This window comes from Carcharodon carcharias, chromosome 15 (assembly GCF_017639515.1).
Source record: "Carcharodon carcharias isolate sCarCar2 chromosome 15, sCarCar2.pri, whole genome shotgun sequence".
Taxonomy (NCBI): Eukaryota; Metazoa; Chordata; class Chondrichthyes; order Lamniformes; family Lamnidae; genus Carcharodon; species Carcharodon carcharias.
In genome coordinates this window covers 110,376,030-110,401,468 of record NC_054481.1, presented here as the reverse complement: position 1 = coordinate 110,401,468, position 25,439 = coordinate 110,376,030, and the positions used below count along the sequence as shown (strand labels likewise).

The following is a 25,439-nucleotide window of genomic DNA, read 5'->3' as shown; positions in this document are numbered from 1 at the left end:
CCTTGTTCCATATGCTGCAGCTCAGGGAAGGTGAAGAGGAAGGGGCTTTGTTCCTGCTGCAATGAGTGTGTGAACTATCTAGCAGGAACCTTCCAGAATTTCATTGGTCAGTTCTCAAGTGTGTCAGTTTGTCTTTTCTTTCACTCTTATGCTTCTGTATTTTTGTCTTTGTTCTTGGGAACTGCTAACTCACTGGATTTGCACAAGGATGCTCAACAACTAGCTCACTCCTTACCCCTGACTGGGTGGAATTTTCCATTATTGAGACCAAGTGGGGTGGCAGGCGATTTGGCAGCTCCCACCCCACTGGCTGGAATGGCAAGAACTTGAACCTCATTCCGCATGTGGAGGGTCGTTAATTACACAAAGGTGTGCATTGGTCTGAATCACCTGGCGGATCGGGAGCTGATTCATCCGTCCGCCATCAGCTGGCGTGTCTGAAGGTCCGACGCCATATTTAAAGGCCAGTCCAACATGTAATCTCACTCTCACCAGCCCACCAGAGATGTCTTGCAGCCAGAAGAAGAAGGCTAAGAGCCTGAAAAAGAAGGCAGCACCCCACTTCACCCACCAGGCCTTCATCAGTGGGGTGCAGGTGCACAGGCAAATGCTTTATCCCAGGGATGGCTGCAGGAAACGCAGCTGCCTCACCTCTCTGGCCTGGGAAGCCATCGCAGAGCAGGTCAGTGCAGCTGGCAACCACGCCTGAAATGCCATCCAGTGCAGGAAGAGGATGAATGATCTCATCCGCTCCACCAGAGTCATCCTTCAACTCCCAATATCAAACTCTCATCATGGCATCATGCACTCAAATAACTACTCTCTTCGGGGATCTCATGCAACCATTAGCAGGGGATACATAGCAACACAACCTTTCTTTCTTCTTTAGACAGGCCAAGATGGTGCACAAAAGGCACGAGAGAGCGCAGACCAGGGGAGGCACAACCTACATCATTGCCCTCAGTGAGTTTGAGGAGGCTGCAACTGAGCTGGCTGGGGAGGGCAGGGATAGCTCCCATGGGGAAGGGAAGGTTGGCTGCACCAGCAACCTAGTATGGATCATAGCTCCATCACTCCATCAAATCCTGACAATTACGGTGAGTCACATGCAGACTTGTCTAGTTCATGCTCATTAACTGAAACTTTATTTTCTACTTTATAGGCACCAGCAGATCGAGGTCCCCAAACCAGTCCAGCACCAGTGCAAGGCCCCAGACTACATCTGAAGAGGAAGCTCCAGAAAAACTGTCACGGCACTCACAAGCACCCTACACCAGCTCAGAGATACACATGTTGGTGGGACACAGATGCAGATTTTTGATGTGGCATATTAATGACCAATCAGTTGCTCATGGCCAATGAGTGGATGCCCTTTGGCCTGTTAGTAGTGTCAAATCTGGTGAACACGTGACAGGCCTTCATTGATGGAAAGACATATATGATACAGCTGTGCCTATTCACCATTGCCTGCATTCACAAATTCAACATTCCCATGTGTTACTCTTGACTATGATCTGAAGCCACTGAGTTCTGAGTAGCCCTTTAACAGCGCCTTTCGTCACAAGGAGGTCTTCCGCCTTTCTTTCTAGGCAGACTGCTGCTCAGTCCTGCAGCAAAAAGAGGTTAGAGGGCAACCCAGAAAGACCCCCCTCATGTTCACCCTTCCCCCTTCTGCCATTCCACAGCCTTCATTTCCCGTTTCCTCCCCATGTTTGCCTTCCCCACTGACTGCCATTCCACAGCCTTCCCTCCCCGTTGCCCCCCTCGGGTTTGTCCTCCCCACTGGCTGCCATTCCACAGCCTTCCAGCAGTGTGGAGTTCATCGCAAAAAGATTGGCACAGTGCTATGGCGCAGCTATGCATGTTCCGCTCACCTTGTTACCAGTGAATTGAGATCCGACTTGTGCATGCCACTCCTTATCAAACGGGTTTGAGGCTGACGTAATTTCCCGCTCGCATGGCGCAAGATTGGAAGGGCTGATAAGATTCCGGCGAGCAGCTGTTTTAATGAGCATTCATGACATGTTAATCAATGCAAATAACGTTCATGCCACCAGTCGGCGAGATATCCGACCTGCCATAAACCCAGCATCGAGAGAATTGCAAGTTGTTTTCACGCTGGCGGATTTCTGACTTTTTCCCAGCTGCTGGATTCTCTGCTCCCACCAGCCGCGAAACTCACCATGAGTGGGATGGGAAAATTCCACCCACTGTGTTCAGCTCTAATTTTTCAGCCTGATTGCTCTGAACTGGTCCCAGAAAGCTGACAAAACTCCAAGATATGATAAAGAGGGTCTTCACAGGTACAGTAAATGACAAAAGGTTTCATGGTGTAAAGTCAAAAGGAGCGGTTATGTCATGTAATCTCTTTTGCTCTCCACTCGCTCAAAACCTATCACATTTCTAACTTTTCCCAGTTCTGATGAAAGGAACAGGCCTGAAACATTGGGGCGGAGTCTTGTGCCCTCCCCTGTGGTGAGATCGGTGGTGAAAGCGGCATTTAATCAGGCAGGAGGGTGGTGGGTGGGGACCCTGCCATTCTCCTGCCTCACCCTGCTTAAGTGCGTGGTGGGAAAGCCAGTGACAGCCTTCCCATCCACTGCCAATTGAGGAGTTAATGAATATTCCCAGCATTTTCATTTTTTTATTATTTTCATGCAATCTTTGCTACTGCCCCAGTAGATGGCGATGTCGCACCACATTCACTCCTTTCTCACTGGATTGAGTGCTGTTTATGGAGACCATAACAAAATTTTGCACAATTAGAAAAACCAAACTTCACCCAAAAAAACAATAATCTCAACAAGTTGTCTCCAAACTAGCAATAATTTTGGCATGAACCCTTTGATGTTTCTTAAACTGCATTAACCTGACACCTCCTGTTTACATAGCATCTAATGCAGCATCAAAATTTTATATTGTTGTTATTTTTCTCCTACTATACTATGCATTATCAGACAATACCCTCAAATAGCTGTGAAAATGCAGCATAACAGTTTCAAACTCAAAAATAGGGCACACCCATGAAGAATGATCACTTGGGTGGCATACCATGAGTCTGAAGTAAGCACCACTAGCAGAGAATGGTACATGGAGAATGAATTTTAAAAGGTGCATAGATGGTGAGAGAGTAAAGGCAGAATTTCTGCCACGAAACAGGGTTGAGAACAGAGGCAGGCGGGTACACAATTTCACGCCGCTGGCTGCATGCCAGTTTGCTTGCAATATCGTGCTCATGAACCATTTTCCCAGACGCAGGATTGGGGTGGGGGGTGGGGAAGGGGATTACCCAACTGCAAGCAGCAGTTAGCCAATTCAGGTAAGTTGAAGGCCAATTACCAGGGACTGGCTGGAATTTTCCAGTTGTCTTGGGGGCTCCCAATGAAATCAGCAGCAGAATGGGGGTGCCATTTGTTGCAAACTTGCTGAACATAGACTTTCTGATGAAGATGACAGGCACTGCTGGAGATACTCTTGTCCTCTTTTGTAAGTGTGATTCAGAGCCGATGTTCTGAATGTTGGGGTACAGTGGCCTACACACACTGGCCTGTTTCATGTGTACTTTTCTAATCCAGAACCCAGCTTAAACCTGCAACCTGGTCAGAGAGACAAGTGTCTCCATGCTCTTTTACCTCACCACCTGGATTTGCTTCATCCCAAACTACCTGACAAAAAGCAAGAAAAATGCATCCACCACCCAGCATCCACCATCCAACTTCTCAGTTCCTTCACAATCCTTGGGGCCTATTTCACCCTCAGATGTTCTGTCACAACACAATACAATTGAATGCTTTCACATTTCTGTTCTGCAAACTTCAACAAGGAAGGATGTGGAATGAGAACATTGTGATCTGGGAGGGGGTCGGCACTGTAGCTTTAGAGACCCTGAGTACTGTGCGATGTATAGCATACATTGTGGTGACTATCCGATTATATTGTAGAAGCCAAGAAATTCTAGTATGGAGCAATCATTGTTCTACGTGAGTTATTTTGCCTCCAGTTTTCTTTGCCATCTACTTTGTTTCTGAAAGGTAATGATTCAAGTCTTAGGTCCCATGAGATAGTCATAGTGCTCTTGCAGTCTGAGCCTAGACAAAGAATTTGACATAGATTGACATTTTGGTGGGTGGACTCACAGAGAACCAGTTCTGTCCTTTCTTGACATCTACATACATTCTCAGGAGGCCCCTGGTCTTGGTCAGGACGCTCAATGGGTAATGGGGGTGTGGGATAATGGATATTAATAGAGAAAGGTTCACCTGTATTTGGTTTGCCTTCTGAAGTTGTCAAGACCTTCCCAGGGTAACCAATACTGGCATTGCCAGCATTGCACATATCCTGAGAATGAATAACCTTACATTTATAAGCAGTGGTAATAATTTTTCATTATTTACCTTCTCAACCTGTTTCAAAAAAATGCTTAGTTTCTTTTAAAAATAGAATTTTAATCTCCTCACTGCATCAGCTCATGAACAACCAAGTCATGTGTATGTTACAGTTAATGCATGACTAAGATCATGTGATTGCCAGCATGACAGTTTCCATCAGCTGCCTAGTGAAGGTGAGATACTTGTTCCAGAAGGAATCAGCACCTTCCACTGGGCAGCTGGTGGAAGGTTAGTGGTGTGCATTCTAGAACAGAGATTGGGATATACCATGAGGGCCAGAATAACCTAAAGAGTGACAAAATAAATCACAAAGCGTAAAATTGTACTGGTAATATGTGATAAAAACAAAAAAACTGCGGATGCTGGAAATCCAAAACAAGAACAGAATTACCTGGAAAAACTCAGCAGGTCTGGCAGCATCGGCGGAGAAGAAAAGAGTTGACGTTTCGAGTCCTCATGACCCTTCGACGGAACTTGAGTTCGAGTCCAGGAAGGAGCTGAAATATAAGCTGGTTTAAGGTGTGTACACACCTTATAGTTCAGCTCTTTCCTGGACTCGAACTCAAGTTCTGTCGAAGGGTCATGAGGACTCGAAACATCAACTCTTTTCTTCTCTGCCGATGCTGCCGGACCTGCTGAGTTTTTCCAGGTAATTCTGTTTTTGTTCTGGTAATATGTGGCTGGACAAAGGGCAGGGCAGAGTAAACTTGAGATGCTGTTTCAGTTAAAAATTACAGCATCTGAATGTATTTACATGGTCCAGTAGCTCACATGCAAACAAGACAGGACATGCAAATGGAGCAACCTGATGCAGTAATGATACTCACAGGTGTTCAAAATAAACTTGATTTTTTTTTTTACCTCATGGTCCATTGAAGCATTCTGGGACTGACAATGAGATTCCTTTTTATAACAATTTGTACTAAGATCCCCAAGACTAATGGAATGTCAGCATTTATCTCAAGGGTATTGGAATGCAAGATGAGAAAGTTATGTTTCAGTTCTACAGAGCCTTGGTCAGATCTCATCTGGGATACTGTGCTCAGTTTTGGACACTGAACCTCGGGAATTTATATTGCCCTTGGAGGGAAGGCAGCACAAATTCACCAGAAAGATATTGGGGTTAAAGAGGTTATATTATGAAGAAAGACTACATAAATCTGGGGGGATGGTATTCCTTGAGTTTAGAAGGGTGGGGGCTGGTCCAACTATGAAAGGTAAGGTTATCCAGGGATATGGAGCAATTGTAGGTAAATTAAGGTACAGATGAGCCATGATTTATGTAACTGGTAAAAAGGCTCAAGGGGTTGAATGACCTTTTCCTGTTTATATATATACTGTCCCAGCAAACATTCCTGGTTCAGGTACAGCATGGGTTGAATACAAAATAAAGCTCCTTCCACAGTATTCTATAATACACTGCCAGAGCAGCTACAGCGCAGATTCGATACAGATTAAAGCTTCCTCTACACTGTCTGATCAAACATTGCCTAAACATCTACAGCACAGGTTAGATACAAAGTAAAGCTCCCTCCATACTGTCCATTCCTGTTTATATATATACTGTCCCAGCAAACATTCCTGGTTCAGGTACAGCATGGGTTGAATACAAAATAAAGCTCTTTCTACAGTATTCTATAATACACTGCCAGAGCAGCTACAGCGCAGATTCGATACAGATTAAAGCTTCCTCTACACTGTTTGATCAAATACTACCAGAGCAGCTACTGCACGGGTTAGATATTAAGTAAAGCTCCCTCCATTCTGTCTGATCAAACACTGCCAGAGCAGCTACAGCATGGATGAGAAATAGAGTAAAGCTCCCTCTGCACTGTCCCATCAAACACTCCTACATTAAGTGCAGCCATAGTTATGTTTCCTTAACAGTCTCCATCAAACAATTACAGTACCGCATTGGTAAATGGCAGATACTACGCTCAGAAAAGTCCATGAGCTGGCTGTGGTGGCTGATATTGTGAGAACCCAATGGCCAACTGTTATTTTCCAATTCCTGCTTATCTGTTAGCTTATTCTGAATTTATAGTTTTAATTTATTTATAATGGTTCAACATTGTGGTGTTTTTTCATGTATAGGAACAAGGAACTAGGATTAATATAGTGCTTTCATGACCTGAGGACATCCCAAAGCACTTTACAGCTTTTAGAATAGTTTTGAATTGTAGCAACTGTCAGTGAAACACGTTAGCCAATTTGCACACAGCAAGATCTAGCATGCAAGCAAGGAGATAAATAAATAACTAAACTGTTTCAGTGACGCTGATAGTGAGATAAATATTGGCTGGGACACTGGAAGAACTCCCATGTGCTTCTTCAAAGTAATGGCTTGGGATTTAAAAATAGTATTATTCATTACTGGGATGTGGGCTTCGCTGGCTGGGCCATCCCGCGTTGCCCTTGAGAAGGTGATGGTGAGCTGCCTTCATGAACCGCTGCAGTCCATATGGTGTAGGTACACCCAGAGTATTGTTAGGGAGTGACTTCCAGGATTTTGACCCAGCAACAGTGAAGGAATGGTGATATATTTCCAAGTCAGCATGGTGAGTGACTTGGAGGGGAACTTTCAGGTGGTGGTGTTCCCATCCATCTGCTGCCCTTAACCTTCTAGATGGTAGTGGTTTGGAAGATGCTGTTTAAGGAGCCTTAGTGAATTCCTGCAGTGCATCTTGTAGATGGTACACACTGCTGCTACTGTGCGTCAGTGGTGAAGGGAATGAATGTTTGTGAATGTGGTGCCAATTAAGCAGACAGCTTTGTCCTGGACAGTGTCAAACTTCTTGACTGTTGTGGGAGCTACACTCATCCAGGCATGTGGGGAGTATTCCATCACATTCATGACTTGTGCCTTGTAGATGGTGGACAGGCTTTGGGGAGTCAGGAGGTGAATTACTCGCCGCAGGATTCCAAGCCGCTGATCTGCTGTTGTAGCCACAGTATTTATACAGCTGGACCAGTTCAGTTTCTGATCAATGGTAACCCCTAGGATGTTGATAGTGGGGGATTCAGTGACGGTAATACCAAGGGGCAATGGTTAGATTCTCTCTTGTTGGAGATGGTCATTGCCTGGCACTTGCGTGGCACGAATGTTACTTGCCACTTGTCAGCCCAAGCCTGGATATTGTTCAGGTCTTGCTTCATTTGGACATGGACTGCTTTCGTATCTGAGGACTCGCAAATGGTGCTGAACATTGTGCATCATCAGCGAACATCCCCATCTGTGAGGACAGATAGGATTTCAGTTTAACATTGCATCCAAAAGATGGCACCACTAACAGTGCAACACTCTTTCATTAGTTCACTGAAATATCAGACTGGATAATGGACTCAATTCTCTGGAGCAATACATAAACCCACAATCTTCAGACTCAGAAGTGAGAGTGTTACCACAAGTGACTGCTGAGGCATATGAAAATGCTCAAGAATGTATGACAGGCAACCAATATAATTCTGGTGTGTAACCCAGGGTACATCACTGCTATTCACTGCCTGGGTAAGCTGGAAGTTTCTGTTCACAGGTAGGATTGATTCACTTATGGGATTGCAATGTGCAATGAAAACAATGAGGAGCCAGGGCAGTTTGAATTGTAATTCTTTAACCTATTGTTTATTCTATTCAAAAATTTAATTTTTTTCACTAATGCAAGTTGGGTTGACAGAACGAGGAAAATAACAAAAACTCTGTGAAGTGTACAAGTACCAACTGTCTCCATACTCTAGTAAATAGTTTTAATTACAATTGCCTGCCATATTCCCATCTCTTTCCATCCCTTTTCCTTCATCCATCTATCCAAACTAATCTCAAATGTTGACACAATTTCTGCATCAACCATTAAACCTAGAAGTGAATTCTACAGCCTCACAACTGTGTGTGTGAAGAGGTTTTTCTTGATCATTGTTCTCATAGTGGAAGGGGTTGGAGATATTGGAGAGGGGATTTGGATGAGGGAAGTGGGGGATGGGATGGGAATGAGGAATTGGATGGGAGGTGGGATGGGTATGGTGTTTGAGGGTTGTGAAATGGGAAGGGGTTTGGGAGGGGGAATAGAAAGGGTGAGGGAATGTCAGTGGGGGTTGGGAGATGTGAATGTGGAGAGGTAAGGGGAAGGGACAGGGTGGCCCTCTGAGGCCCTTCAATGCTTCCTGTCATATTATAAAAAATTCATCCAACCCCTGTAATGCAACACAAGCATTTTATTTTATAATAATTAATTATACATATATATTTACTATTTTTGTTTTACTTAATGTGAAACCTGTTGCTGATGTTGAGCAATAATTCTATCAAGACATGGAGGTATCCTCAGCAAACACGTGTATGTTATGCTCCATGTGCATCCTGCTTATGCTTAAGTTGGGGGACTGTCACCATGAGGTTGGTAGACTTTCATTGTGTGGTTGGGAGACTGTCACTGTGAGTTTGGTAGAATCTCTCTGTGTGGTTGGGAGACAGTAACCGTGAGATTGGTAGAATCTCACTGTGTAGTTGGGAATTTGTCACCATGAGGTTAGTATTTGTCACTATGAAGTTATTAAAACTGTCACTATGTAGTTGGTAGACTGTCATTGTGAAGTTAGTAGTCTGTCACCGTGAGGTTGGTAGACTGTCATTGTGAAGTTAGTAGTCTGTCACCGTGAGGTTGGTAGACTGTCATTATGAGTTTGTTAGACTATCACTGTGAGGTTGTTAGACAGTCACTGAGAGGCTGGTAAACGGTCACTGAAGCTGATAGAATGCTGATGAGTGTTGGTGGTCATACCAGCTCTTGTTTTACCTCTTGTCTATTACTAATGAGCCAAGTGGAATGCATCTGCTGAGACTGAATGCTGTCTCCTTAACAACAGAGTGCCGGATTGATAACCATGGGTCCCTGGGGCCAATTGCTCATGTCGCATGTAGGGATGGGGAGTAAAATGATACAGTGCTGGTATCGATTAGTGACTTGGGCTTGGAAGGTAAAACTCTGGATAATGTGTTGTTCAGGGATTGGCATCAAATTTACTTTAAAACGTTTGCATGATGAAGACAGGGAGCCACATGTAATCTTCGCTGGACCCTGGGTTGAGGTCCCCTGGATGGAAAATAGGAAGCAAGAGGAGCCTGGCAGCTGGGGTTATGGATGGGGAATGGGGATTGGAAATGGGCAGAGCAAACTATCTGTTGGAAAACAAACATCATTGGGCTGTTCAGGCCACAGGAATCAACAAACTAACAACACTCCTTACTCACAAATACCCCCATCAATTTCTGCCCAAATAACGCATAACGAACAAATAGGATGTCCAACAATAACAGAAGCTGTTGGAAATACACAGCGGGTGTGATAGGGTCAGAACAGAGGAAAAGGTAGGTAAATGTTTGGGTAAAGAGACTGTGAGGTTAACGATTGGATAAGATGATTATAAGAATCGGATGTACAGACTGTCACTCAGATGTTTAATGTTTCCGCAATATGTATGCGATGTTGTTGATTTCCTTTGCAAATAGTGTGTGAGCGAAGTCTATGACCTGAGTCTGGCACACAAATGCTGGACTCGCGCACTTGTCTCATTTGTTTCACCAAATCGTCCTTTCGTTAACATGTTTCACCTTCACTTCTGGGTGGTTTTCTGTTTCATTCCAAATGCACGGTGTGATATCTCAGTGTCTGGACCCCAGAGAGATCCCGTCAGGCAGTTCCAGGCTGCTGGTGACTACATACTTGGAGGGCTCTTTCCCCTTTATTCCACTGATGCGAACTGGAACAGCGAAACAAAGCCAGAATCTAGAGAACGTAAAAGGTAAGGCATGGTGCTTTTCCTGGATTACAACTGGATCCCAGTAGGAGTCTGATATGCGACTGAACATACTGACCTGTACATGTTTCAAAACCTATAGTCAGTGCAATAACCATTTGCATTTATATAGCACCTTTAATGTAGTAAAGTGTCCCAAGGTGCTTCACAGGTGCAATTATCAGACAAAATCTGACACCGAGTTACTTGAAAAGTGTAGGTCAGGTGCCCAAAAGCTTAATCCAAGAGGTAGGATTTAAGGAATGCCTTATAGGAGAAATGAGCAGTAGAGAAAAAAAAAGTCTAGGGAGGGCATTCCAAAGTTTAGAGCCTAGGAAACTGAAGCTACTCTTGTCAATTATGGAGAGAATAACATTGAGGATGTGCAAGAGGTCAAAATTGAAAAAGCGCAGAGATTTTGAGGTTGGGGCAGGGTTGGAGGAGGTTATAGAGATAGGGAACAGTGAGGTACAGAGAATTTGAACATGAGAATTTGTATATGCAAATTGAGGCATTGGTGGACTGAGTGCCAGTGTAGGTCAGTGAACACAGGGATGATAGGTGGAATGGATTTGATGCAAGTTAGGGTATGAGTTTTGGATGATGATCCCATTTACAAGAATAGAGGCTACAATTGGCCTCAGTGCCTTCTGGTAATGTCGAGGTAAAATCAGCCAGTAAGTTGGACCCGTATTGGAATGTGTGGGGGTGCAAGGGCAGTAAGTGATCAGGAGCCACACTAATAAATCAGGAGCAAGTATACTGCTAATCCTTACACAGGCACCTCACACTGAAAGAATTACAGGACAGTAAAGCTGGCAAACCAAGATAGAATCCTATTTATATAGAATGAAAATGTTTAGTCACTCTGCCTATAAATCATTTATTTTAGGAACTGTAATCCTTCACCCTGTGTCACTACCTGGGCAGGATTTCCCTCTTAGTGCACTAAGCATGGCGGCAGGGGTGAGAAACAGCATTTTACCTGCCGGCTGCTATGGTGGGGTTTTTACGCTGTATCGTCTGCTTCCCACCGCATTAATTATACATGCACAAGAATATGCCGGATTGGGGGCGGGCAGCCTCTGATTTGCCCGCCCCACCGTGAGCTCACTGCTTCCTCACTCCGGGAACCAAATTTAAACAGCACCCGTAGCACTGCTTTTTTAATGTCTGCGACCCAGAACTGCTCCACAGAATACTTGGATCCCAAACAGAAAAAGTATGCTGCTCCAAAATTCAATGATGCCTCAATGGAATGCTTTTGCTGGACACGGTCAAGGCCCAGTGCGATATCCTCTACCCCTCTGATGGCCAGAGGAGGTCCACTGACTTCACCACTCTGGCTTGGCTGGCGGTGGCAGCAGTGGTCAGTGCCCACGCAGCATAGAAGAAGTCAGCCACCCAGTGCAGGAAGAGGATGAATGATCTCATCACTCTCAACTCACATACTCACCAGCCCATCAGACATTCACTGGCATCTCACACATTGCCAGCTCAAGGGACATCACCACTCACTCTCTCACACACACCCTCACATCTCCGTCTGGCCTCATATCCTCTGCAGTTTGCATCCTTATCCTATCCATGGCTCCACTCAGCACCCACACACGGCAAGCATCCTTGTCATCTGCCCTGGCATGAATCCCACTTTCAATCTCTATCTGTCTTTATGCAGGACAAGCTTGCACACAAGGAGAGGTCCAAGACCAGGGATGGAATGCCGGAACTCAAAGTCCTCAATGGCTTCAAGGACAGAGCCATCAAATTGGATGTGGACTGTACCTGCAGCGACGGTGAGGTCGGCAGCACACACCCATATGAGGGTCTTGCACCAGGTCATCCTTCAGAAAACCATACTGAAAGTGCATTTTCTTGTTTTCGACTCACCTGGCATGCACTATATATTTCTATTTCCTTTCTTAGACACCTCTGCCAAGCGCCTGAGGTCCCCAACCAGCCAGGCCCTTAGCTCGAGGTCTGACGACACCTCAGATGAGGAACCTGAGGACAGCACCATTGAACACCCATCACAGTGCTCACCCAAACCCTCCAGCAGCACAGAGACACACATCTTAGTAAGCCTTGTTCTAGAGCAGCCTCGGGGTCACAATCTGGTGAGCACAGCACACAATCTGGTGCATTGAAAGCGGAGACAGGGACATCTGAGCTCACTGGCACTCAGAGGATTGTTAGAAGCCAGGAATCTGCAAAGTCCGAGTCAGATGATGAGCCTCCAGACTTGGTCCTAAATCAGTTGGTGGAGCTGCAGTGACAATCACAGGAACATCAGGAAGGGATGTCAACTACATTTCTCAGATTACAACAGACGATGGAGGAGTCCATCCACTTTCAGTCTGAGGTGATAGCGCTGGCATACCAATGCACCGAGGTCAACACTGGTAGGATGTCTGCCACCATGGAGACCTTGGTCCAGGACATCAGTCCTGCACTGCTGCAGGGGCAGTGCTCCATTGTTGTAGCCATTGGTGGCTACGCGAGGCGGGGGGGGGGGGGGCACCTAGATCTCACTCCAGTTGTCCCTTCTCCTGAAGGATTCAGCCAGGGGCCCTCGGGCACCCATAGGAAGGAGGACTAGCAGCTGGACACTTCAGGGACACCTACCCAGGTGACCACAGGACTGTCAGGCCGATCCCAATTCCCTCTTCCTGTGACTCCATCACCTCCAGCTCCACAGGCCGAGGAGGAGGCACCTCCCCAAAAGCAGGGCACCCAAAGCAAGCTGGGACCCTCCAGGTCTTGGCCCTCTAGAGGACAGCTGCCAAAATCATCACAGACAACAGGGTGCAGCAGTCAGCAAGATGCCTCCACCTCCGCTGTGGGTGTCAAGAATGCACCTAGGCCTTAATGGTAGTGTTGAGAAAGTTAAAAAAATTTAGGGGCACAATAGTGGCACGGGTATTCATATGTATATAATGTTCACAACTGTAAATAGAATTGCACCCATTTCACATCTCCTCTTGTGTATGCCTCCTTTTTATGATTAGCTGTGTTGCTGTCAATCAGGTGTGATGCCATGGTGCCTCTTCCACTTACTGTAGATGTCACTATCATGGGCCCCTCGTCCATGTTGTGTAGTTCCATAACACCACAGTATGTGCCTCTTTTTCAGATTATTCTTGACATCAGTGATGCCTCAGCCTTAATGATAAGAGTGCTTGTGGAAGGAACCTCGTTCACATGCTTTGCAGGATTATTTCATGTTTATTTTGGCTGTATAAGATTGGGGTAAAGGTCTTTTGCAATCTTGTGTGCATTCCTGAAAGGTTTATTCTTTCATAAGATGTGGCTGTCACCGGCAAGGCCAGCATATGTTGCCCATCCCTAATTGCTACTTGAACTGAGTGGCTTGCTTGGCCATGTCAGAGGGCAGTTAAGAGTCAATTACATTGCTGTGGGTCTGGAGTCACATGTAGCCCAGACTAGGTAAGGACAGCATGTTTCCTTCCCCAAAGGACTTTAGTGAACCAGATGGGTTTTTACAACAATTGATGATAGTTGCCAAGGTGAAGGAGTAGTGTAAAAGGAGAGATATATTAACGCATGGAGAAGGGTCCTAAATCGCATAAATCCATGTGCTCTGTGTCATCTGACAGGGTTTTAATTCTATGAAACCATACTCAGAGCTCATGTGCGCTCCTGTCTGTCATCTCCGTTTCTGATTTTCCGAGTGTACATCTGCTAAACTCGCCAATAAGTGGGAGCATTTTGCCACCTCAAGGTGCCAAAGCACTGCCCCTCTCAGGCACATTACTGTCCTTGAAACTACAACCTTGAGCGTTTCTCAACCTGTAAATGTCTGTATTGTGGCCAAAAGGCTCTCGTCACAATGTTGGTATGCAGCGCTGTGCAGTTCATCAACTAAACACTCGCGAGACATGTGATGCTAATTGCAAATGGTGATTTTTGGTGGTCAACAGAGCCTTTGAGCATGCTCTGGAAGTGCACATTGTAGCTTTAGACAATGTTGAGGGGAGCAATAGGATAGGAGTGAGGATGTACTGAAGCTGAAGTCTGCTCTTTATTTGCAATGACTCATCACCTTGAGGGCCTCATGGTGTCTGAGCCTTTGAGTTTGCAAAGGTCAGGGTTGGCCATGAAGGCACAATGTGTCTTAAAGAGGAGGCATTTTAATGTTTGGCACGTGTGGTTGAATGTCACCATCTTCAGGTGGTCCACGTGCAAAGTAAGGTGAGGATAAAAGCAGGCCAGCATTCCTAACTGAGTGTGCTGATGTGAATGTGATAGAGAAGAAGGTGACACAGATGACTGAGTCGCCTCTGAATAGATACATACCTGCAGAACATCCTCGGCTGCCTTGGCCCAAGCGTCACCTATCAGTTTCACCACTGAGGTTACACAGAATACATTGTCCCATTGCTGGAGATGAGTTTCCTTGAGGAGTTTGGTCAGATTGAAGACATACAGCTGAGGACATGGAACATCTCCTAGTCTTTTAGGCTGCCATTGTACTGGGATGTTGGATAGACAATTGAAGAGGCAGCACCTTCTGACATCTGATGCTGGAACTCATTCCTCCAGTTAGCACCTCACCTCAGCAAGGACACATACTCCCGAGGCTTCATCATCCTTCAAAGGATTGGACGATGAGTGCCTGATATGTAACTATTCACTCTCATATTGAAGTGCACGGTTGAAATAAGGGGAATAGCAACGCTGTGTTCATGTTGGCCTATGCTATGGCCTCTTACCCTGCAGCCTTGGCTTCCTTGAACTCAATGCCCTCATTGCCTTCAATGTCCTTCTCATCAAAGGAGGCGTGCAGATCCTCCTTGTCGGCATCTGGCACTTTGCAGCACCAGATTGTGCAGCGCTTAACAAGCCACGATGATCCGTGAGACCCTATGGGGGCTGTACTGGTGTGCTCCATCAATCTGTCCAGGTATCGGAATCACATCTTTAAGATTCCTATGGACTGCTCCACTAATGTTCAGCTAGTGGCATGAGCTTCATTGTACCTTATCTCTGCAGGATTCTGTGGCCGCTGCACAAGCGTCATCAGCCACATCCTTTGTGGGTACCCTTTGTCTCTGAGGAGCCAGCCCTGGATCTTGTGTGGTCCCTCGAAGATGTCTGGGATCTGCGATGTACTCAAGATGCATGAGTCATGGATGCTTCCTGAGTATCTAGCATGATAAGGTTCTTATGGTCACAGACCAGCTGTACATTGAGTGATTGGTATCCTTTCCTGGAATTCCTGTTGCCAGGGAGCTTTTATAGCCACATGAGCGCAGTTGTTGGCACCCTGCATTTGCAGGAATCCGGAAATCTCAGCAAAGCCCAGTACACTGGCATCCTGGCTTGCTTGATCTGTGTTGAGTTGATATAATTGTGGGCCTTGGCAAAAAGGATATCTGTAACCTCATGTATACATTTATGCATGGATGCTCGCAAGAACCTGCAGAAGTCCCGAGTGGAGCAATGGAAGGAGCCACTGGCATAGATGTTGATTGCAGCCATTATTTTCAGAGCCACTGGCAATGGATGCCCTCCCAGTCCCCATGATGCCAATTCCTGGAGAATGTGGCAAATGTGAGTCACCAGATCCATGGACAGGTGGAGGTGTTGGCGACACTGTGGCTCTCGGTCATCTGCAGATAACAGTGACAATGCAGGGAATCAGGAAAATAAAGCAATGATGTGCATTCATGCGAGACTAATCCTGCAAAGTTGCACTAATCGATCTCATGTTAACTCCTTGTTCGCAGCATGGAAATTCCCTAGAACGATAAACTCAATAGCAATTGGGTGACGAGACAAGCTTCAGATGCGTGTTAGGCACATGATTTTACAACAACATCCAGTGCACAATGTGCTGGGCACAACTGAGACTGGACTGATGTGCCCTTGCCCTATCTGACTGCAAGCTCGACAATGTAAACTGAGGTGCTTCTTCACTCGGTGATCTTCCCATTCTGGCCTCAAGTGCTTTATGTCATTCTGCAACATTCTCTCCATCCTGGTGTGAGGATGATAACCCCCGGCACCGCTCTCTCCCCAGTCACATGTCTGAGTGCAATCTTCTCCATTCTTACCCCCCAGTGGAGCCCTTGCCCTAAAGCCCCTCTCCATGCCTCAGGCCAGTTTCTTCCCTTCCTCAGTCAAGCCCTCACTCTGCAGCCTGATCCCATGCTGCAGGCCAGTACCCCCTGCCCAGTGCAGCCCTTTGAAAGCCACCCTCACCTTACCGTTGGTCTGGTAGGTAGAGACTTGCCTCTGACAGCCCCCTGAAAATGATGTAGTACTGCCTGCAAAGCCTGGCACTGATTACAAGTGCTGTGCGATTCAAGGAAGGCAAACGAACCTGGAAGTCATGAGTGAAGTGCAGGTCGTCAGGTGCACGTTGCTTATATACTGTTGTGAAACATATTTGTTCTAATTGCACGCCAACATACCCTGATGGTCCAATGTGGGGGGGATGATTCCAGCCAGCAATCCTTATAAAGAGATGCAAATTTATTAAAATGACACTCCCAGCATGCTGCGGTGGGAAACGTGGCCTCCCATAGAAGGCTGCAGCGTACAATCGCAAACTGGTTTCATGGCAACCTGAAACTCATTTCTGGCCTTCTTGCGATATTCTCTACTCTCACCTGCTATGATGCCCGGTGCAGGCTGGAGCAGAAAATCCTGGCCAGTATCTCTATTGATGTGAATCCAGCCCCCTCACATTGCCAGTCAGTGACCCCTCTCCCAGCGCACTGTGACTGACTATCTCTCCTGCTGCTACTGCCTTACACTATCACTCAGTAGCCTCCTTACACTGAAGAGAATGTGCAGTTTGTGATTTTGTGAATTGAAGCCTCTTTGCTGAGGGAGAATTTCCTGCTCTTGATTCAGCCAGCTGTTACTTCTTGACCTTTGCTCCTTTACACAGATTCCAACTTAATGGTTTCTACTGCCTACAGGCAATGAAGTTTGCCATTGAGGAGATCAATAACTCAAGCACTCTCCTACCAGGCGTGACTCTGGGATACAACATCCAGGACACCTGTCTCAAGTCCTCGGTTGCGATGCAGTCAGCCATTTCCTTCTTGACCCCAAAGAACGGAAACAGATTTGAAATGAAGTGTGATTACACGGACCATAGCACACGAGTGCTAGCCGTCCTTGGTCCCTCTACCTCTGAGCTCTCCAGGGTGATCACTCAACTCTTCAGTTTCCTTCTCGTTCCACAGGTATGATGAAGGAAACCAGTCAATGGCGTGCGGGTCACTATCATTCTTAAGAATTAATACAAAACCAAGACTGCACAGAGCGCTATTCTGAAATATGCCCTAGTATCACTGCCAGCTCTTCCTAAATATCAGGCAGCGCAGTGCTATGTACCATCATGGATAATCCCAGGCTGTACTACACTAAATACTCCCAATTGAGGAAAGTGTGGAGGCACAATTAGCCTCAGTGACAGGTTAGTGAAGGGGACATCAGTCTGCAGCTAATCACTATCTTCTGATCTTCGCTGAAAAGTACAAATGGATGTTAGGGTCTTTGGTTTAGCACAGAAGTAGGCCAATCATCAATTGTGCCTGTGTCAGTTCTTTGAAAAAGCTATCCGATTAGTCTCACTCCACTTATCTTTCCTCACAGCCCTGAAAATTTTCATTTTCAAATATTTATTCAATTTCTTTTTGGAGAGTACTATTGAATCTGCTGCCATTTCCCTTTCAGGCAGGGCACTCCAGATCACAATAGAGTACTGTGTAAAAAGATTTCACATCTTCCCTCTGGTTTTTTTTATTTATCTTTGTCCATAGGACGTGGGCATCGCTGGCTGGGCCAGCATTTATTGCCCATCCCTAACTTCCCTTGTTCAGAGGGCAATTAAGGGTCAACCATATTGCTGTGGGTCTGGAGTCACATGTAGGCCAGACCAGGTAAGGGCAGATTTCCTTCCCTAAAGGACATTAGTTTGTTGGGGGAGGACAGGATTGGGCTTTCTGTGATGCTCTCCATGATCAAATAGCCTGGTGACACTCTCCAACTAAGCTCTTGCACCAAGAACAATCACATGATGAAGTGAGGAGTGTGACTAGTAACTGCGGCTGTTCCCCAGTGAGAGGCACCACCTCCTGGGGAAAGGAGAAAGCTGGGAAGGAGGAATTTCTTAACTCCTAACGTATTCTCAATAGCTTTTTCTTAACAAAACTGTTTGTAATAGGGAGACAGGTTGGACAAGTTACTGAACTGCATAGGAGGAATTATTGAAACATTTGCACCACTGACTGTACCTCTATTCATATCAGTCCAATCCCCTCACACTGTCACTCAGTAACTCCTATCCCCCAGAGCCCTAGGTCACCTACTAGTACTACTACTGATGTTAATCCAGATCCTTCGCATCGTCACTCAGTAACTCCTACCCACCAGCATCATGTTCCTGCTTTTACTGATGTTAAACATTATCCTCATGTGTATCCATATGATTGGGCTTTTTTGTTGCAGATTAGTTATGCTGCTTCAAGCAATTTATTTAATGATAGGATGAATTTTCCATCATTTTACCGGACGGCTCCTGCAGATGAAGTCCAGGCAGCAGCCATGATCTCAATTGTGGAGACATTTCAATGGAACTGGATGGCAGTGATTGGGACAGACGACATGTATGGCCGCAAGGGAATAGAACACATTACACAACACGCCTCAAAATCTGGCATTTGCATTGCCTACGAGGAACTGATTCCCTTGAACCTACCACATTCCAAACTTCAGAGGAAAATGGAATCAGTAATCAAGAACATTGTCTATTCACGAGTTAATGTCACGGCTGTGTTTGCTGATGAGGGTAGTGCCAAGACATTAATGATGATAATCCTCAAGCACAACGTGACAGGTAAAGTTTGGATTGCCAGTGAGGCCTGGGTCATCTCTAAAATAGTCGCCAAGTCCCCAAACATCTCAAGCATTGGGACTATTCTGGGTGTGGCCTTTAAAAGTGGCCATATCCCTGGGTTTGAGTACTACATATCTGCTGCACTGGCCTTCAACCACCTGCTCAATCTGAATTCTCAAAAATGTGGGAGTGATGAGAAATTTCTGGGAGAGGAAAAGCATAAGGAACATCCAACACAATCTGTTGATGGAGGTGCTGTGACCGTTGATGAAGACCGGCAGCGCATTTCATTTAATGTTTACTCTGCAGTCTACACTGTTAGTCATGCACTCCACCGCCTGCTCCGCTGTGACTTAGGAACCTGCACTAAGAGCACCGTTTACCCTTGGCAGGTGAGAGTTGTGTAGGGGGTCACCAATGGGATCAGGTCTCAAGGTGACAGAGTTCAGGCTGAAGACAAGTAATTAACTGGAAAACAAAGGCTTGCACTTCTAACATTATCACAGAGAAATATCTGAACGTGCTCAATACATTGTTAAATAGTCTTTATAGTGAACGTGCCAGCCATTCTGCACTAATTACCAGTACGTCTGTTCCTTGTGCTGTTTGTTGAGGGACAATTGTTGCCCTGGTCAAGGGTAAAAAAAATTCCCCTGCCCTTTATCAAATTGTACCATGAGATCTGTAGCATCTATCTGAACAGGCAAATAAGGTCTCATTTGAAAGACCACATCTCCACCAGTGCAGCGCTCCCTCAGTACTGAATGAGGTGTCGGGGGAGATTAAGTGCCTAAGTCTCCAGAGAAGGTCATAAACCCATGAAATGCTGACTCTCACTGGGGTTCAGGTCCCCTCTACTGAAGGTGCTGACTCTCACTGGCGTTCAGCTCCCCTCCTCTCCTGAAGGTGCTGACTCTCACTGGGGTTGAGCTCCCCTCCTTTCCTGAAGGTGCTGACTGTCACTGGGGTTCAGCTCCCTTTCTATCATTGGAGTACAATTTCCATTGTCAGCTAATCTGTGACAGCTCACATTCATGTGAGAGTTTGGAAAGCAAGTGTTTCTCAGACAGACAGAGACAGCTTTTCTTATATATCTAGAAATTTTTCTCACTAAATAAAGCTCTTGGTTTCCATCCAGCTCCTCAAAGAAATTCCACAAGTTAACTTCACTCTCCACAGCAGAACCATTTTCTTCGACAAAAATGGAAACCCACCCACAGGATACGATATTATTAACTGGCAATGGAAAAGCGGGAATTCAACTCCTGAGTTCAAACTGATAGGAGAATACAGAGCGCAGGACAAGAAGCTTCTAATTAATGCATCCCTGATCAACTGGAACACTCTGCAGAACGAGGTAAAGGCTTCTCCTCATCCCTCACCTCAGCCCCCCTGTCCCCCCATCCCAATATTCTCTTAAAAGATAGAATGGTCAGTGCCTCAATAACTCCCTCTAGCAAAGCACGCCATACTGCAACAATCCTGTGTGAAGGAATCTCTCCAAATTTCTATGAATCTCTCTCACTGTGATAATATTAAATTGATGGCTTCTCATCACTGACTCCCCAAATACAGGGAATAGTCAATTCCAATTCACTCCATCAAATCTCATCATCATTTTAAAAAAAACCTCAAACCCCTTCTTGGCCATCTCTGTTCCACTGGGAATGGTCCCAGTACCTCAAGTCTCCCCTCATACTGTATAGTTTCCCACTCCTGGTGAACCTACATGGTATGCTTTCTATGGCTTTATTTTATTGAGTCTTTTGTGACAAACATTCAAAAATCTGTATTGGAGGAACAAGAAGTGGCAGAGGAGTTAAAGAGGGGAGCAATTGAGAGGTTAGGAGTAGGTTTAAGCAAAGGTTTGAAGATAATGGGACACTTGTACAGACAGGCACACACATGTAGACACACAAACACAAACAAATCCAAGATGGATATATAGGGAATGTGCGCTGCATTATGGAGCTGCTGAACAATCAGTCCACTGTACTGAGGGTCTTTAAGATGAAGTCAAGGATTTTGAAGTTGATACACTGGAGAACAGGGAGCCAGCAGAAGTCAGAAGGATAAAGTGCACTAAGCACATGGAATTCTGTATACAGAGGGTGAGGCAACATTCCTTGGTAATGAACCCACCTTATCCTGTTCCGACTTCATCACTAAAAAAGGAGCTTTTGCTTCCTTTTGTTCTGTCAGACTCCAGGCTCCAACTGCTCAACTTCCTGTGGACCTGGACAGATAAAGTTGGTTAAAGGATATCATTCCTGCTGCTACAAGTGTGCAGATTGTCCAGCAGGAACATTTCAGAGTGGTGGTAAGTCCAGGCATTTTCTCTTACTCTAATCTACAACTCAAGAGAGTCCCAGATATCAGCATTCAGTGTCTATAATAGGGGAGTCTCAGACAATAAGTGCTCAACAGTAGGGTGTACCAGGTATAAACACTCAGTCTGCACCTCACGTCCGGTGAGTACTAAAAGCCTACACTCTCAGCCACTTTTGTGATCTCAGTTAATCACGTCACAGATCAGCTACTCAACTGAGTTTTGCTGGGTCAGGATTCTGAAACTTCTTTCTAACAGCACCGTGGTTGTACTGGCCAACTAGGTATGGGTAGCAAATGCTGGTCTTTCTAGTGGTGCTCACAACCAATGAGCAAATAAAAAAAAAATTCACTCTGTACTCAACACAAGAGATAAATGAAACATTGGAACTGTCTGCCTCAGTCCTTTTTCTAATTCATTTGTGGGATGTGTCTGTCATTGGCAAAGTCAGCATTTATTACCTATCCCTAATTGCCCTTCAGGTGGTGTTGATGAACTGCCTTCTTGAACCCCCTGCATCCATGTGGACTGCGTATATCCATAATGCTGTTAGGAAGGGAATTCCAAGATTTTGACCTAGTGACATTGAAGGAGCGATATGGTTCCAAGTCAGGAAGATATGTGACTTGGAGGGGAACTTGCAGTGTTCCCATGCATTTGCTTCCCAGGTTCTTCTAAGTGATAGGGATCATGGGTTTGGAAGGTGCTTTCGAAGGAGGCTTAATGAGTTGTTGCAGTGCACCTTGTAGGTGATACACACTGCTGCCTCTGTGTTGGTGGTGGAGGGACTGAATGCTTAAGATGGTGGATGAGATGCCCATCAAACAGGCTGCTTTGTCCTGGATGAAGTTGAGCTTCTTGAGTGTCCCTGGAGCCGCACTCATCCAGGGCAAGTATTCTATTGCATTTCTGACTTGTGCATTGGAAATGGTGAACAGACTTTAGGGAGTCAAGAGATGAGCTAGTTGCAACAGAATTCCGAGCCTCTGATCTGCACTTGTAGCCAGAGTACTTATATGGTTGGTCCATTTAAGTTTCTGATCAGTGGTGACCCTTGTACTTTTTTGTGGGGGTATTCAGCGATTGTAATACTGTTGAGCATCAAAGGGAGATGGTTAGATTCTCTCTTGCTGGAGATGTTCATGGAGATGGGCAGGATGAACCAAAGGCAGGAAAGGAATGGAAAGAGATTGCAGGGAGAGCAAAAATTCATGTGAACATGCCTTATAATTGGAGTACCTCCCTCAGCTGCAGAGCTATTGAGCAGCACAGGCAGCCTGACCATCCAGACCAGTGAGTCTCTCTTGGCTGAAGGCAGCAGCCTGGGAGCAAGCAGCCAACAGCAAGGTGCTGAATTGAGAGGGTTGGGGTGAAATGTTTGATACATAAATCCCTCTGCTACAGTAACAACCTTCCCTTCCCCCACAGACAACCAGTGCGTGCCCTGTCTGAAGAATGAATGGTCATTGCTGAAGAGTGTTAAATGCCAGAAGAAAACAATCGAGTTCCTGCAATGGACAGACACAGTGGCTATCCTGGTGGCCTCACTGGCTGCCCTGAGTCTCCTCATCATAGTGGCAATAACCGGAATTTTCATCATTAATTTGAATACCCCTATGGTCCAGTTGGCTGGAGGGACAACCTGCCTGGTGATGTTGGTTTCCATGGCCGTCTCCTGCTGCAGCCTTTACTGCTTCATTGAGGAGCCAAACTGGTTGCTCTGTACCATCAGGCAGCCCATTTTCTCAATTGGTCTGACGGGCTGTCTATCAGCCATGCTTGTAAAGTCCTTGCAAGTAAGTGGCCTGTTCAGAGTGACTGGCTGCATCCCACAATGGTGGCCTGAGTTCATGAGGCACAATGACAGGCATCTGATGGTCTGTTCACTCTTCCTCCTTCAGATCGCTCTGTGTTCAGTCTGGCAGTTGACCTCCCCTCCCTCTGTTTTTGCAAACTACAACATTTCTGTCACAGCAATAGTCATGGAGTGTGATGAGGGCTCTGTGACTGGCTTTGGGCTGATGCTGGTCTACAATGGCTTGCTTGCTCTTGCTTGCTTCCTGTGCACATTCATGGTTCAAAGTTCAGCCAAGAACTACAACCTGGCCCGGCACATCACCCTTGCTATGCTTATTTACCTCATGGCCTGGGTTTTCTTCATCCCAGCCTACACCACTGCCAAGGGCAAGTTTGTCTCCTCTATACAATTGTTCACAGGTCTCGTGAGCATGTATGGCATCATTGCTGCCTACTTTCTGCCCAAATGCTACATTATCCTCCTTAAACCAGAGTTCAACAGCCTATCTTACTGTCAAAGTCCGATGGACAATCCTCCACCCAACTCCGAATCCCAGTGACATATTGTCTCAGCTCACTGGCAGGAGCTATTAACGACATCAATCATTAACTCTGCTCATTTATTAGTGTTCCCATTAGGTCTTACCTCTCTAGTACAACAGCCACCCCAGATCCCTCACACAAGTGCCTATTCTTCACACGAGCCCTGCAATGTTTGCAATGGATTGCAAGCAGTTTACCCCTCCCTCCCACTGTCCATGATGGATAGGAATAAGGGATGGGAAATATGGCTAATATTCCCTTCCTAAACCCATGACTAATGAGGGCACCCACGTTGCCTCATACTTAGTTTTAACAAAACAAAGATGGAAAGTTTCTGAATGCCGATGAAGCTTCAACAGTCAATATGTGCCATGCTGTCCAAGAAGTACCTGTAGCGTCAATGCGCTGATTCTGCAGCCTTCAAGGTCGCTATATCTTGGTCTGGTTAAGAATTCCACATCCCTCCAACCTCAATTCCAACAGTGCTAATCAAAACCCCCAAACCTCAATCCCACCAACGCCCCCACCGCACCACCCCCCCCCCCTCCATGTAATAAACCAGTGTTGCTATTGATGTCAGAATCTGTGTACACTTCCGAATAAATGGAGTTCATGGCACAAGAGGGCATTCTCTGTCTTTATCGACGCAAAAAACAACAGAAGGGCAATTAATCTCGCACTTGTGACAGGTGTAAACAAGCATGCATTAGAGCCCAGGAGGATTTAGATTCTAGCTATTCAGCCATAGGGTTACTGGCAGCTTGTTGTTTATTTCCCCCCCCCCATCCTCCCATTCAAAGAACAAACTGGTGTAGTCCCAGTGTAACACTGATTTTGCTCCAAAAATAGTTATGGCAGGAGGCTCAAAGCATTAGCACAAGATCAACTTTTGCTCTTGCACATGCTAATTGGGCTACTGGATTATCCTAAGAGTTGTGAGTAATGTATTTCCAATTAAATGTGATCCAAAACACATCTAAGTCCACAAAGCCTAAAAAACGCAATTACATTCCAGGTGATGGAAAGATCAGTAAGCATGAAGGTTAAATTAATAAACAGACAGCGACATTAGTTTACAATGCAAATGATATTCAAATCAATCAACCAAAGCTATGGAAGTGCCCAAGTGTGAGTTGCACAAACATCCTCCAACAGGTATTATGCGATACTGTAGAGGAAGCTTTACTTGACATTCAACCTATGATGTACTTGGCCTTGGAGTGCTGATTGGAGAGTGTAGAGGGAGCTTTAATCTCTACTTCATCTGTGCTATACCTGGCCTGCGAGTATTTGATGGGACAGCGTAGTAGGAACTTTACTCTGTATCTAACCCGTGCTATATCCGTCAATGCAAAGCAATTCCTCTATGACCACCATCCCTCTAAACATAACAACATAAGAAATAGGAGTAGACTATACAGCCCAAGCCTGCTTCACTATTCAGTATGATCATGAATGATCTTCTGCCTCAACTCCATTTTCCCATCTTTTCCTCATATCCTTTGATTCCCTGAGAAACCAAAAATCTACATATAACAGTCTTAAATACAATCAATGATGGAGCATCCCAAATCTTCGTGGTAAACAATTCCAAAGATTCATAACTCTCTAAGTGAAGAAATCTCTCCTTGACAAAAACAGAATTACCTGGAAAAACTCAGCAAGTCTGGCAGCATCAGCAGAGAAGAAAAGAGTTGACGTTTCAAGTCCTCATGAC

At 45.6% G+C, this 25,439-nt stretch overlaps 1 protein-coding gene across 1 annotated transcript; it reads left to right on the top strand.

Moving 5' to 3' along the window:
- Positions 1-505: 505 nt before the first annotated feature.
- Positions 506-23,739, top strand: LOC121288450 (taste receptor type 1 member 1-like). The gene is made up of 8 exons (XM_041206983.1): positions 506-682; positions 11,857-11,974; positions 14,919-15,054; positions 17,098-17,398; positions 18,666-19,445; positions 20,192-20,410; positions 21,256-21,373; positions 22,811-23,739. Exons 1-8 carry the CDS (start codon positions 506-508, stop codon positions 23,737-23,739), a joined length of 2,778 nt encoding a protein of 925 aa, XP_041062917.1.
- Positions 23,740-25,439: the final 1,700 nt, after the last annotated feature.

Coding starts and splice junctions, on each gene's coding strand:
- LOC121288450 (XM_041206983.1), top strand. CDS start 506: ATGTCTTGCAGCCAGAAGAAGAAGGCTAAGAGCCTGAAAAAGAAGGCA. Junction 683..11,856: donor GGGAAGCCATCGCAGAGCAG/GTCAGTGCAGCT, acceptor GTCTTTATGCAG/GACAAGCTTGCACACAAGGA. Junction 19,446..20,191: donor GCACCGTTTACCCTTGGCAG/GTGAGAGTTGTG, acceptor GTTTCCATCCAG/CTCCTCAAAGAAATTCCACA.